Below are 15,081 nucleotides of genomic sequence, written 5' to 3' on the forward strand. Positions count from 1 at the left end.
GGCAGCTCAGCAGCAATGACATGGCTGTTGGTGTGTCTCATTTGGAGAACTATCCACGCACGTCCTTGGCTCATTTTTGAGTGGGATGGTTCCTCTTTGGGTTGAGCTAGGAAAGGCTTCCGAGGCCTTTTCTCACGGTCAGTGGATCGGGCTGTCTTCTCACTTGCTTGATGGTGTCCGCTCAGGGTCTTTTGGAAAAGGCTATGGGCCTCTCTCCTGGGAGTCTGGTCACCACACCTCTGTTTGGCTGGGGGCGGGGGTGGTGGTGGTGTTTGCTTCAGGAGAGTTCAAACATGTTTGCGCTGTGGGGCTCAGAGGTCCTAGTCACCTGATACCCTCCAGTCATTTTGCCTGCATTGCCCCTGGGATGTGAAGCCCCCCCATCTAGGTGCTAGGGAAGGGACCACTTGTGGCGTCGGCCAGAGGCCTGGGCTCCCCTGATCAGGGCGGGTGAGCAGGGCATCCAGGGCAGGGACCCCCTGGAGATGATCCAGTTGGTGGCAGCCTGCGGGGCATTTGGGGCCGTGCACGGCGTGGTCACTGCATGGAGTCGGGCTCTTGGCAGCTTCTCCTGTGTACAGTCGGGCAGCCTGTTGTTTGTTTGGGCTGCTGTTTTTCTGGGTAAACGGGCAAGCTTTCATCTAGTGTAGGCCTGCCAGTGCGCTTGTGCCACGCAGTTCCAGTAGTCCTGATGCTGGCCCCCTCTGGCTGAGGGAGTGTCCCTTTGCCCCCCACACTGTGTCAGTCCATCTCTGACCTCGAAGGACCTGACTCTGTGACTGGAACCCACGCAGAAGAAAGTGGCCTTTGAATTGTGCAGCTCCATCTTTGGAGGGCTGCTGCGCCAGGCTCTCGGGGCCAGGCGTTTGGTGGCTGTCTTTTCCTGGTTCCAGTGGGGCGGGGTAGCTGGTGCCAGAGTGAGATGGGTTAGGGTTAGAGCCGTCCTTTCTTGTCTTATTTTATTTGGGGGGTGAAGACTGTGTGCCCACCACCCCAGAATAAGGAAAAGAAAAACATAGCAGAAGTGCCGACAGAGGAAGCAAGGGCATTGACTGCAGATGGGACCCAGGCTGGGGCAGGGCATCATTGGTGTGGAGCTCCTAGTGGTGGTAGGGAGGAGGTGCATGCAGTTTTAGGGGAGAGAGTAAGAAGTCAAAGATGAGGAAATATGCAAGTGGGAGTCACCAAATATTGCTACAAAATCACAGACACCTTTATTAAACAAAAACATCGAAATGTTGAGACAGTGGTTCTCAGCCTTCCTAATGCTGCGACCCTTTCATACAGTTCCTCAAGTTGTGGGGACACCCAACCATAACATTATTTTTGTTGCTACTTCATCACTGTAATTTTGCTGCTGTTATGAATCATAATGTAAATATCTGATATGCAAGATGTGTTTTCATTGTTACAAATTGAACATAGTTAAAGCATCGTGATTAATCACAAAAACAATATGTAATTATATATTGTGAAATATTTACTTCTAATGACAAATCCATGAAATGTTGTCTTGAAGCGTGGTTTACCATGGGTCACAGTCTTCACGCCGGGTACTTGTATGTGGGCGTATCTGCATGTGGGCAGACCCGCCTGGAGACAGATAGAGGAGCGGTGTCTCCGATGTTTTCCGATGGTCTTAGGCGACCCCTGTGAAAGTGTCATTCGACCCCCAATGGTGTCGTCGTGACCCACAGGTTGAGAACCGCTGGTCTAAGACTATATACGGGAACTTCAAAAAGTTCCTGGAAAAAATGGAATTAAAAGATAAAAAATAGGGGGCCAGAGGGAGGCATAGGTGGGGAGCCACTGGAGGAGTCGAGGCACAGGAAGTACTGGGGCGCAGGCAGGGAGGTGGGGGACCGCGGCTCCCAGCCTGAGGGAGGAGTGGGCTGGGGGGCCGGTCCTCCTAGGTTTGAGGGATGAGCGGGCTAGGGGGTCCAGACTCCTGGGTCTGTGGGGAGTGGGAGCTGGAAGTCAGAGCCCCTGGACGGTCTGGAGGAGGAGGACCAAGTGGGCCATCTACCTGTTCCTGGTTAAATGCATGATCAGCGTTTCCACCTGCCTGCTTCTTTGCTTTATTGTGGCCTTCCATGCCAAAGAGGTCCAGCTGTTCATGACGGACAACGGGCTCCGGGACTGGCGCGTGGCGCTGACCCGGCGGCAGGCGGCGCAGATCGCACTGGAGCTGGCGGTGTGCGGGCTGCACCCGGCGCCCGTGCGGGGCCCGCCGTGCATGCCGCGCGGGGCGGCGCCCACCTGGCCGGGCTTCCTGGGTCAGGAGGAGGCGCTGCTGTCGCTGGCCATGCTGCTGCGCCTCTACCTGGTGCCCCGCGCCGTGCTCCTGCGCAGCGGCGTCCTGCTCAACGCGTCCTACCGCAGCATCGGCGCCCTCAACCAGGTCCGCTTCCGCCACTGGTTCGTGGCCAAGCTGTACATGAACACGCACCCGGGCCGCCTGCTGCTCGGCCTCACGCTCGGCCTGTGGCTCACCACCGCCTGGGTGCTGTCGGTGGCCGAGAGGTGAGCGCGCGCCGGGGGAGGCGGTGCCCGGGATGGAACGGGACGGTGGAGCCGGTTGGGAATGGAGCCGCGGAGAAAGCTCACATTTTCCACTCTCCTCCCGGCGGAGGTCTGCCCACACCCTCATCCGTCTTTACCAGCGCGGTGAGGAACCAGCAAGCCAATCCCAGCCCTTCCTCCACTCGCAGCCTGCCCAGGCTCTTTCCTGCCCGGTCGCCCCAATCTCAGGACCCCCAGATCGGATCCATTTCCAAACCCAGCAACTGGCTGGCGCCAGGCCACAAGTCACATCCTCTTGAGGGGAAGGGGCTTGGAGACAACTGTCAGTGCTACACGTTGCACTGGGACGGCTCTGGGGAAGAATAAAGGCCCCGGGCGGAGAGTACAAAAGGAGCCCACACACACACACACACACACACACACACACACACACACACCTGTGTTGTCGCTGGCCAAGCACTGAGCTGCTTCGCCACAAGATCAGCAGCTTGAATCCAGTGACAGTCTCGGGGAACCTGCAGGGACAGTTCCACCCTGCCCTGTAGGGTCACTAGGAATCAAAATGACTTGATGGCAGGGAGTGAGTGTGAGTGTGTGTGACACAACAGTTTGGCCGCGTCTACTCACCTGAAGATTGGCAGTTCAGGCCCAACCATCGGTGCCACTGCCACCAGAGAATAGGCCTTGTGCTCCACTTCCACACAGACTCCCCACTGCCATCCAGTTGTTTCTAGCTCATAGCAACCCTATTCTATAGGCGTTCTGAGACTGTCCGTCTTCACAGGGACAGTTTCTTCCTCCTGAGGACCAACTGGTGGGCCTGCACCTTTGGGATAGCAAGCAGTCCAGTGCTTCACCCACCAGGGCACCAGGGCTTCTCCATCAAAACAGAGAAGCCATAGCGATTGGGTTTGGTCTCTGGAGTCTGGAGATACAGCATCCCTGCAGTGGTCAGGATCGGGGTGGGATTTGAGGCTGCCCACTAGATCTTGTACGAAGCGGCTTCAAAAGGTTGATGGGGAAATCCTGTTATCAGTTCATTTCATTTTTCCATGAACTCTCTGATGTCCCCTCATAGAACCGGATCCTGGCTGAATCTGTTTGTTTTCTGTTGGAGAAGGAACATGGGGATCATCGTTTTAGCCCATGGAGGAGCCCTGGTAGTGCAGTGGGTTACATGTTGGGCTGCTAACCACAGGGTCATCAGTTTGAATCTACCAGCCGCTCCGATGGAGAGAGAAGAGGCTGTCTTTTTCTATAAAGATTAACTACCTCAGAAACCCTCCAGCAGAGGTCTCCTCTGTCCCCTAGCGCCACCATGAGTTAGAATCCGCTCGATGACAGTTGTTGGTTCGGGTTGTGTTTGGAGATTAGTCAGTGGCTTTCAAAGTGAGGGTCTGAGCCCAGAGCATCCCCTGGGGACTTATGCATGTGACTTCCTAGGTGGCCTCACCCAGATCTACTGAATCTGAAACGTGAAACTTGGAAACGCCCTTGGTGGGGCCTGGCTATGAGTTTCAGCAAACACTGCGGCTCCTTCGGATGTCTGCTCCTGTTGGAGGGGAATTTTTGGTTTCCTGTAGCTGGTTCTCAGGTTCAAATCTTGCCTCCAGTTTTCTGTGTGACGGCTCACTTCTGAGCCTCAGTTTCCTCATCTGCAAAGTGGGTCTCAAGCCCCGTAGCCTGTAAAGTCTCCCTGGCTGTTTAATCTTTGGTGGTTTTTAGCCCTTTTATCTCCCAGCATCTCTGTTTCCCCAAGCTGGAGATTGGGCCGTATCTGGACCAATGAATAAACCCCCCCACCCCACTGTTTCAAGGGAGATTCAGGCCCCACCCCTTACTACCATTGAGTTGGTTCTGATTCATAGTGAGCTGCCCCTGTGTAAGTCTGATGCAATACATCTTTACAGGGGCAGAAAGCCTCATCTTTCTCCCTCAGAGCAGCTGGTGGTTTCAAATTCCGACCTAACACATAACCATTATGCCACCAGGCTTCCCTAGAGACTCTAATTCAGAGGGTCTGAAACGGGGCTCCGTGAGCCCTGGTGAGAGGGGACACAAGTGGGCTTGTGGGCCTAAGGTCCCATTCTACCCGAGGATGGGGAGCCCTTTCTGTCTAATTTCCACAAAGATGCTGCGTGGATGAGAGGTGGCCTGCTCAGAATGGAAAGGGTGGGACTCCCGAAAGATTTGATGTTGTTCGGTTGTCCGTTCTGCCCACAGTGGACTCCGAATGCAACAGCCCGAGAGAGGCTTTGGAACTGGCCCGGTCCTGGTTCAAATCCCACAGCCCAGGGTATCTGGGCATCTAGTCTAAGTTGATCTGCAAAGAGAAGAGACCCAAAGCTCGGACCTTTTTATGTCTGTGTGGGAGTGGGGGGTGGGGGGTGCTTCTTCGGACTGTGGCAGGGTAGGAGTAAGCAGGGAGTAGGAGAGGCATAATGGGGGGGGGGGCGTTGCTAGCAATTGGAAAACCCCAAGGCATGGTATCAAAATTAACCTACCTTTCCCCATAGACAGGCCGTTAATGCCACTGGCCACCTTCTGGACACGCTGTGGCTGATCCCCATCACCTTTCTGACCATTGGCTATGGGGATGTGGTGCCAGGGACCATGTGGGGCAAGATTGTCTGCCTCTGCACTGGGGTCATGGTGAGTACCACCCCCTCGGGGACGCTACACCTGCCCAGACTCCCCGGGACACCCCACCTCCACTGCCCAGCACTTTTCCAGAACCAAGACATCACCCCATTCCCATCCCAGATTCAGAAAGCCAGCCCCCTTGACCTTGCTCTCCACAGCCCTCATCCTCCATCCCTCAGCGTCCTCAAGGACCCAGGCGACTAACTCCCCAGCGCCCTTTCCTTCTGCAATGCAGGAAGCCAGGCCCCCAGCCCCAGGAGACTCGGATGTCCTGGTCCCCGTCCTCGAACATGTGTAGGGCACAGGCACCTGCTTTCTTCTACCCACAACCACACAGTTGTTGAAAATCTGACTCCCACGCGTGGCGCCCTCACCGGCGTCAGAGTGGAACTGGCCTGCATAAGGGCTCCCAAGTCCTTGGATGGCTTCTCTTCCAAGACACTTCTGGAGGGACTAGAAACCACTACTCCATCTGTTGACAGCTGAATGAATTAACTGCACACACACATGGATTTGTAGGCACCACTAGGACCCAGGAATCCTGTCTTCCAGCTTCCATAAGGCCATCCAGAATGATCATCAATAGCATACCAGAGGGGCCAGACTACTTGGGTTCAAATCCTGCTGCTGCCACTTCCTAGTGGGAGGTGGGAGTGGGAATGGGGCGGGGAACCTTAGGCAAGCCATATGACCTCTTTGTGCCTCAGTTTCTTCATCTGTCACATGGGAGTGACTTGGTAGGGTGAGTTTGATTGGGCCTGGTGCTAGGGTAGCCCTGGGTTGCTGAGATCCAATTAGTTAAGCCACGTTCAGGGACACTAGCAGTGCCCAGTGCCCAGTTCAGGAAAACTCAGAAAAGTCTAACACTCACTCCCATCGAGTCAATGCTGACTCAGGAACCCTATAGGACAGGGTAGAGCTGCTCCTGTGGGTTCTGATACAGTAACTCTTTTACAGGAGTAGAAAGCCTCTTCTTTCTCCTGCAAAGCAACTAGTGGTTTTGAACTGCTGACCTTGCAGTTAGCAGTCCAACTCGTAACCACTATGCCACCAGGGCTCCTAGCCGATACACAGGAAGGACTCCATAAATGGAAAAGGGGACCGCTCTGACATGATTGGCCCAGATATCTAACAGCCCTCACTCACACCACTGTCTTCAGGGGCTGAAGCAAAGGCTTCTCTGACCCCAGACTCTGGCCCCCTCCCTTCCTCCTGCATCCAGTCATCCCACCCACTTTCTTCTGTAGGCCCCCTCCCCAGTCCCTGCCCCCCTGGACACCCAATGCCCTGGCCTTCACTTCCCCTTCCCCCTCAGAGACTCAAGACCCCAGCCCTGGCATTGTCCCAGGGCATTCCAAAAAGGATCATACTGGAATCCCCATGCCCTGGGTCCTTGAGTGACAGATGGGGTGGTGGGGAAGTATGTCCCCCATAGTGGTGTGTCTGGGGCTGGGGAGATGGAGCAAAGATCTAGCCTGGGAGATAATCTCAAAGGGTCAGGGGCCCTCCAGGGTGGCCAGAGCCTCTTCCGCTGCCTGGCCAAAGGAGACTCTGAGAGAAAGGACTCAGTGTGCACAAAGTCAGTGGTTCTCAACCTTCCTAAGGCCCCAACCCTTTCAGACAGTTCCCCATGTGGTGGGGACCCCCCCAATCATACAATTATTTTCGTTGCTACTTTATCACCGTCATTTTGCTACTGTGATGAATCGGGCGAGCCCTGTGAAAGGGCCATTTGACCCCCAAAGGGGTTGCAACCCACAGGTTGAGAACCGCTGCACTAGAGGGTCTAGCCAGCTCCTGGTGCAGAGGTTTCCAGTGCGATGGCACGAACTCTCGCCCTTTTGTGGAGAACAGACTCTGTGGCAGGCTGGGTTTGTGCCACTTTCCAGGGCCTTCATTCATGGATTCATGGGATTCCCAGCATGGCACTGTGAGGGCGGGCCCACTTTACAGACAAGACACTGAGGCACAGAGCCATGGCACAGCTTGTTCAGAGCTGAGATTGGGAGCCAGGGCAGTCCCCAGAGCTGAGGCTTCAGCCTCTCGGAATCCTGTGTGTGGCCGAGCGCAGGCCACCTGGTTCCAGCGGAAGGGTCATTCCAGCTCCAGGAGAAACGAACAGGGGTCACGGGGACCTTGGGACTCAAAGGTTAGCAGCCCATTGGCATTGTGGTTATGCATTGGGCTGCCAACCACAAGGTCAGCAGTTCGCAACCATCAGCCACTCCGTGGGAGAAAGATGAGGCTCTCTAGTCCTGTACAGAGTTACAGTCTTGGAACCCACAGGCACTACCCTGTCCTAAAGGGTCTCTGGGAGTTGAAATTGACTTGATGGCAGAGGTGGGGCAAAGAGATGGGAGAGGGCAGGGGCCCTCCACCTTGGAAGGTCTTAAATCCTGGGCTAAGAAGTTTGGGAACATGAGAGCCTAGGAGATTGGAGTGAACACAGCAGGGTCACAGCTGGGTGTTAGGTCCCTCTGGGGCCAGCAGGTGACTAGCGCAGGGTGGAAGCTGGGGTGGAGGCTGTGAAGGGGGAGAAGGGGGAGGGTCCGAAGGGGTCAGATGGGAGAGCAAAGGGTCCCTGCAGGAGCCCAGTCTCCTCTCCCCATCCCCGCCTTAACAAGAGCACAATTCCCATAGTGTGACCAGGACACATGGGATTTGTTCTTGAACGGTGGGACCTTGGTCCCCTCTCTGAGCCTAAGAGGACTTGTCTGCCAACCAGGATGGCCCTGTGGGGTGGGTTCCAGGGGAGAGAGGGTGATCGGCCGTCCGCTGAGCCCCCTAGCACCTGCCGCTGTGCCCACAGGGTGTCTGCTGCACAGCCTTGCTGGTGGCCGTGGTGGCCCGGAAGCTGGAGTTTAACAAAGCAGAGAAGCACGTGCACAACTTCATGTTGGACATCCAGTATGCCAAGGAGGTAAGCCCATCCACGGGCCAAGAACACCCAGGCCCCTCCTCCCTCGGACCCGCCCCGCCCCCTCCTCCCTCTTCCCTCTTCCCTCGTCCTGCCTTGTCCCCAGCCCTGTCCCCACTGATGCCTCTGTGTTCGTGCCCCCAGATGAAGGAGTCGGCCGCCCGGGTGCTGCAGGAGGCCTGGATGTTCTACAAACACACGCGCAGGAAGGACTCGGGAGCCGCCCGCAGGCACCAGCGCAGGCTGCTGGCCGCCATCAGCACGTGAGGACCCCGTGTGTGCGTCCGCGTGCGCGCCCGCTGTGCTCACGTCCCCTCCTCTCTGCACTGTGTGTGTGTGTGTGTGTGTGTGTGTGTGTGTGTGTGTGTGTGTCAGAACCCCCCACCCCAACTGGGTCTGAACACATGCACTTGAACCTGGCAGGGACCATCGTCCTGCTTTTTAAATAGTCTCAGATCTATTGTTCCGAAGCCAACGGCCTCCAGAGTTCACAGCTCTGAGCACCTGGTGCTGGAGTGGCTGAGCGTCCAAGGTCAGCGGTTCGAAAACCACCAGCCGCTCCGTGGGAGATACTCCCCATCAAGAGTTAAGCCCTAGAAGCGCACAGGGGCGGTGCTGCCCGCCCTGCTGGGTTGCCGTGGGTCAGAATCCACTCCATGGCAGCGAGTGTGTCTTGGTTTGGAGAAACAGCACACATTCCTGATTCTGTTTCTGAGGGTCCTGAGCCCAGGAGCAGCTAGCTGAACTGGGTGGTCCTTGCTTAGCGCCCTGCATGAGGCTGCAGTCCAGACTCGGGTGTCTTTGATGGCGTGTCCCAGCGTGGAAATGGACCTGTACCCTCCATCCGAGACATTCTGTCTGGGTCTATCCCTGGGCGGGCCCAGGGGTGCAGCTATCACCTGCTCCCCCAAGTCCTCCTCCTTGTACGGTGTCCGAGTGGGTTTCTCCTTCCCCAGTCCCGCCCCTGAGCTCGGGCCACGTCTGAGGATCAGGCTTGTCAGAGAGCTGACCCTCTGCTCGCTCCTCCCACAGGTTCCGCCAGGTGCGGCTGAAACACCGGAAGCTCCGGGAACAGGTGAACGCCATGGTGGACATCTCCAAGGTACGAGGTCCTGCAGGAGGGAGGGACTCTGGATGGAGGGGGAAGGGGTCACAGGCTGGGAGATATGACCCAGGAGCTGGGGCCTGGCCCACCCCAGAGCTCGGTAAACATCTGCGATGGCATCGATGAATGAATGAGTGATACAAAACAGTCACGTGGGCTCATTTAAGACATCGGAAACCAAACCACGTTCATGGTGGGTGGGTGGGTAGCATCCATGTGTCAGAGAACTGTACCCCACAGGGTCTTCAGTGGCTGACGCTTTGGAAGAGGGGGGCCAGGCCTTTCATACGAGGTGTGGAGAAGGGTTCCAACCTCCAGACTTTGGGTTGGGCTAGTCACCATTGGCACCACCCAGGGTCCCAGGTGGCATAGTGGTTACGCACTGTGTTCAGCTGCTAATAAAGGCAAGGTCAGCAGTTCAAAACCAGGAGCCACTCCTAGGGAGACAGATGGGGCATTCTACTCATGAAAGAGTTACACTCTGGGACACCCACAGGGGAAGTCCTACCCTGTCCTGTAGGGTCACTCTGTGTTGGAATTGACTCGGTGGCTGTGTGTGGGTTGGGTTTGGGTTTAGCTAGTGGTCTGTGGGGCCCGAGCATCATGTGGGAACTTGTGAATGCAGCTTCCCAGACCCCCACCCAGACCTACTGAATCCCAAATTTGGTTGTGTGTGGGTTGCTGGGGAGCGTGGGGGCGGGCAGTGGAGCCCAGCTATTGGATCTACCCTGTCTCAGGGTCACCATGAGTTGGAATCCACTTGGTGGCAGTGAGTTTTGACATTTAAATACTCTGATCCCGCAACCCTAGAAGGCAGAGTGGAACTGCTCTTTGGGGTTTCTGAGACTGCCACTATTCGCAGGGGCAGACAGCCTCATCTGCTCTTAAGGAGCGGCTGGTGGGTTTGAATCACCAACCTTGTGGTTAGCAGCCTAATCCCTCACCCACAGTACCACCATAGATCTTTAGTTAAGGCACCCAACCCACAGCCATCGAGTTGATCCCAACTCCGCGACCCTAAGCAGGCTCTGCCGAAGCTGAAAACCTTTACAGAAGCAGATAACCTCATTTTTCTTCCAAGAACCAGCTGGTGGGTTTGAACCACCGACCTTGAGGTGAGCAGCCCAATCTATAACCCATCACACCACCAGGGCACCTATTTAAGGTACAGATGCCTTTTAAATTAAAGAAAGAGAAGAAATTGCACAGAAAACCTCAATATTTTATTTAAAATTCCTTTTATTGTCAGGTGACTCGCCGAAATCAAACCCACTGCTAAAGAAGTGATTTTAACTCATGGGGACCATTTAGGGCAGAGTAGAGTAGAACTGTCCCATAATGATAGGTCTTTTCATCACAAAGAAGTGTGGTGGTATAGTGGGTTATACTACACATTGGGCTACTAACCACAAGGTCAGCAGTTTGAAACCATCAGCCGCTCCAGGGAAGAAAGTTGAAGTTTTCTACTCCTGAAAAGAGTTACCAAACCAAATCCACTGCCATCCAGTCAATTCCAACTCACAGAGACCCTATAAACCAGTGGTTTTCAACCTGTGGGTCTCGACCCCATTGGGGGTTGAACGACCCTTTCACAGGGGTCGCTTAAGACCACCAAAAACCATGCATTTCCAATGGTCTAAGGAACCGAGACACCGCTCCTCTATCCGCCCACACGCAGATACCCCCACGAATGAGTACCCGGCATGAAGACTGTTACCCATGGTTCAAGACATTTCATTTATTTGTCATTAGAAATAAATATCTCACCGCATATAATTACATATCGTTTTTTGTGATTCAACACATTGCTTTAATGATGTTCAATTTGAAACCCTGAAAATACAACCTGCATATCAGATATTTACACGATGATTCATAACAGTAGCAAAATGACAGTGATGAAGTAGCAATGAAAACAATTGTATGGTTGGGGGTCACCACCACATGAGGAACTGTATGAAAGGGTCGTGGCATTAGGAAGGTTGAGAACCACTGAAGAACTGCCTGCAGGGGTTTCTGAAACTGTAACACTTTACACCAGTAGGAAACGGAGTCTTTCTGAGACTAATCCTTTACAACACTAGAAAGCCAAGTCTTTCTCCCTTGGGTCACCGTGAATCGGCTGGGGTTTTCAACTGTTGACCTTGCAATTAACAGCCCCACTAAAACTGATGTTGGTGGTGATTGCAACTCTTTCTAATCTGATTGAGCCATTGAATTGTTTTGATATGTTAATTATATGTCAATAAAAACATTTTTTTTAAGATTTACCGTCTCAGAAACCCACAGGGACAGTTCTACTCTGTCCTACAGGGTCTCCATGATTCAGAATCAACTCGGTGGGGTTGAATTGGGTGATCATCTTGTATGGAAGTAGCCTGTCACATCTTTCTGCTGCAGAGCGGTTAGAAGGTTCTGGTGGGTTTGAACCAACAACCTCTATGCGTGAGAACAAGTGCTTATGCACTGCACGCCCAGAGCTCCTTAAATTACTTCCCTGTGGATGGATGTAGACCACTCCTTCCAGCTATGCCTCTTGTAAAACAATAAAGCCGAAAGTAAATTTACAAACCAAAGTTCCCACATACATGCAAAGCCAATAAAATCCCAATTAACGACCTTGGCATGAACACAGCTAACCTTGTTTAATCAAACGGTATTTGCTGCTGTCTCAGAGGAGGTGCTGAGGTCCCAGGTGTTTGGGGAGTGCTGGTCTGGAGTGACTCTGCTCAGCCACCACCCCACCACCACCCCCGCCCTTTCATCTGGGAAAGCTTGATGCAGCCAGCACTTGGGGGGGCCTTGGTCTACGCCTCCGTGGCTTGTCTCAAACTCCTCAAGGCCCCTGGCTTATCTGGTGGCCTTTGCATTTTCCTCATTTTTCAATGCTCCGTGGCAGTTCCACCTGTGGCAAACACAGGCAGAGAGAGGTACGCCTCACAGCAGCAGGGCAGGCCTGGGGGAGGGAGGGGAGGGAGCGTGTCCAGATCTGCCCCACAGTCCGTGGGCATTTATGAAGATCAGTGGTTCTGCCACGCAGTGACCCGTGGTACAGTGGAACAAAACACCGCCTCGTGTGAGCCTCTTAGTGCAGCCACTGTGTCGATCCCCGGTGTATGCCTGCAGCTGTCTTCTCCTGTTGAGCCGTGCCCCACCAGCAATGGAAGGTCCCGAAAGCTTCACTTGGCCCATGTGCTTAAAGCCAAGCCTACTTGAGGAGGCAGCTCTTCCTCAGTCGTAGTTTCAGTGCCTTCATTCCTGCGGGGCTCATCTCCCGGCGCCCGTGCTCATAAGATTGTCCGTGGCTGATCCCTTAGACATGGACAGCCTGTGGGCTTTTGGAAAGCTGTCCGCCATGGGCAACCCAGCTGGTATTTGAAATCCTGGTGGCACAGCTTCCACCATCTCAGCGACACAAGAGCCACCACAGTAGGACAGGCTGCGGGCGAGGTGATTACGAAGGTCATCAAGCCCGAAACACAGAATGCAAGAACTTCTCCTGACGGGGAATTCACACGGGAAATCTCCCTGGAGTATTCATCGGCCCACCGAGGATGGCGTCAATATCATGACAGGGTCGGGTGGTCTGTGAAGTCTGTTCTTCATCAGTTCCACAGTGTCTCATGAATACTTATTCGGTGGGTGCCCTGGTGGCACTGTCTGTTAAGCATTGAACTGGTAACTGCAGGGCTGGCGGTTCAGACCCCCCAGGTGCTACAAGTGCAGGACGAAGCTGAGGCTGTCTGCTCCCATAGAGATTGACAGCCCCAGAAACCCTATCTACTTAATGGCAGGAGGAGCCCTGGTGGCATAGTGGTTACATGTCAGGCTGCCAACTGGGAGGTCAGAGGTTCAAAACCACCAGCTGCTTCTTGGGAGAAGACAAGGCTTTCTACTCCTGTAAAGAGTTACGGCCCCCCCCGTAACTCATAGGCAGTGAGTGAGACTTGATGGAGCAGTGGGTTTGGTGTTTTTTGCGTTATTGTTGACTCTGTAGGAGGCTCGGGTTGGATTCCCCATGAACCTCAGGGGCAGCAGCCACCACTTATTGGAGGCGTGGCTGTTGCTCTGGTGCCGAACAGGTTCCAGCCGAGACTAGGAAAAAAGGCCTGGTGATCCACGTCCGAAGTCACCTAATGAAAACCAATGGAGCGCAAGGGTCTGACCCATGACCAACCACGGGGATGGTGCAGGGCCGGGCAGTGTTTTGTTCCACAGTGCATGGGGTCACCGTGAATTAAAGGTGGACTCTGTCACAGATAACAACAATGTTCCAGGTTCAGTCTTCCGGGGGACTGCCTTGGGCATGTCATTGGATCGCTCTGGGCCTCAGTCTCCTCCCCTGCCAGATGGGAGCAGGATTTCTACTCCCCAGGGCTTTGGGGAGGACTGTAAACTGTGCACGGAGCCCTGGTGGTGTCGTGGTTACACATGGGGCCGCTAAGAGCAAGGTCCGAAGTTCGAAACCACCAGCTGCCCCTGGGGAGAACGACAGGCCTTTCTACTCCCGTGAAGAGCGACCGTCTCAGAAACCCACAGGGGCACTTCCACCCTGTCCTGTAGGGTCGCCGTGAGTCGGAATTAACTCGGTGGCTGTGGGGTTCGGTTTTCTGGTGATTATGGGTAACTGCGTGTGGAGTTTGTGTGTGGCTGCGTTGAGCTGCTCCCTTGGGTTTTCCGGGCTGGGACCTCTAGGAAGCTGTCTGCCTAGAACCCCCTGAGTGGGCTCAGTGGGCCCTCCTTTCAGCAAGTCCTTGAGTGCTTAACTTTCTGTGCACTTCAGACCTCCTTCGGGGCTGCTGCCCTCGCAGCCTGCTGATCCCGGCTCCTCTCTGCCCACCCAGATGCACATGATCCTGTGCGACCTGCAGTCGGGCCTGAGCAGCTCTCACCGAGCCCTGGAGAAACGCATCGAGGCGCTGGCGGGAAAGCTGGACACCCTGACCGAGCTGCTCAGCACTGCCCTGGGCCCTCGGCCGCTGCCAGAATCCAGCCAGGAGGCCACGTAGCTGGTGAGAGGACTGGGGCTCCTGAGCAGGAACCCCATTTCCTGGAGGAAGTGCCAGTGGCCCAGTGCCTGGGTGGCCAAGGGGGTGGGATCAGGTGGCAAGGTCACCTTTGTTCTTTCCAGCTGAAGGAAGAAGGCTGGAGTTGGGAGCAGGGCAGGCGGGAAGGAAGAAGGCGCAGGCTTCTCTCTTGCACTGACCTTCAATGCCCTTCTCTCCCTTCTCTGAGCCTCGGCTGCTCTCTGCCAGTTGTTGGACTCTGTCCATCTGATACCTGCACCTGGTCTCTTGCTATCTGAAGATGTTGACCCTGCCCCCTGTCCCCACCTTGGCAGGCCCCCACTTCTCCTTGGCTGCTTGGCCCCCTGCCTATTCACCAACTTCTCTGTTTGTCTGCCCCCCTCTCCTCCCCCCCAGGACGTGTGGAGGAGGAACCGGGCTACTCATCCAAGATGAGACCAAGGGCATCCACCCTGGCCTGCTCCTGACCCAGCCCCTCCCATGGACAGTACACCTCAAGTGCCACACCTCAAGTGCCGGGGATTGAAGGGACCCCGCCTCTGGGGGTGGGTGGACTCCCTGGTGGCCGCTGGAAGGACCACTGGTTGAAGGAGGGAAGCCTTGGCCCACCCCTGCATCCCCTAATGGGCAATTGGGCACTGCCCCCACTACACACATGCCCCTTCGTCAGAATCATGATCACTATGCTGCTATAAATGAAGGTAGAAGTGGAGGTGTCAGAGGTGGGGGCGGGTGGTCGTTAGGACTCCCAGCTCCTGGGGCGGGAGGGGCCTGGAGTTCTGGATCCTGGGAGTCTCCGTTACTGCTTTAGGGCAGAGCTCAAGACCTGAGCCTGGGTTGGGCTGGGCTGAGGAGACAGGAGGGGC

General features: G+C 55.1%; 1 protein-coding gene across 1 annotated transcript in view; it reads left to right on the top strand.

Moving 5' to 3' along the window:
• The window catches only part of KCNN4 (potassium calcium-activated channel subfamily N member 4), a 28,218-nt gene extending 13,282 nt beyond the window's left edge, over nucleotides 1-14,936 (top strand). The window contains exons 4-10 of the mRNA XM_004710542.2: nucleotides 2,005-2,523; nucleotides 5,040-5,175; nucleotides 7,976-8,086; nucleotides 8,228-8,346; nucleotides 9,116-9,185; nucleotides 14,033-14,200; nucleotides 14,612-14,936. Coding sequence (XP_004710599.1) covers nucleotides 2,005-2,523; nucleotides 5,040-5,175; nucleotides 7,976-8,086; nucleotides 8,228-8,346; nucleotides 9,116-9,185; nucleotides 14,033-14,197 — 1,120 coding nt within the window. The 3' untranslated portion in view covers nucleotides 14,198-14,200; nucleotides 14,612-14,936. The remainder of the gene's footprint in view (nucleotides 1-2,004; nucleotides 2,524-5,039; nucleotides 5,176-7,975; nucleotides 8,087-8,227; nucleotides 8,347-9,115; nucleotides 9,186-14,032; nucleotides 14,201-14,611) is intronic.
• The last annotated feature ends 145 nt before the right edge of the window (nucleotides 14,937-15,081 follow it).

Source organism: Echinops telfairi, unplaced genomic scaffold (genome assembly GCF_000313985.2).
Source record: "Echinops telfairi isolate 266 unplaced genomic scaffold, ASM31398v2 ScPeMD7_655;HRSCAF=1070, whole genome shotgun sequence".
In the NCBI taxonomy this organism is placed as follows: domain Eukaryota; kingdom Metazoa; phylum Chordata; class Mammalia; order Afrosoricida; family Tenrecidae; genus Echinops; species Echinops telfairi.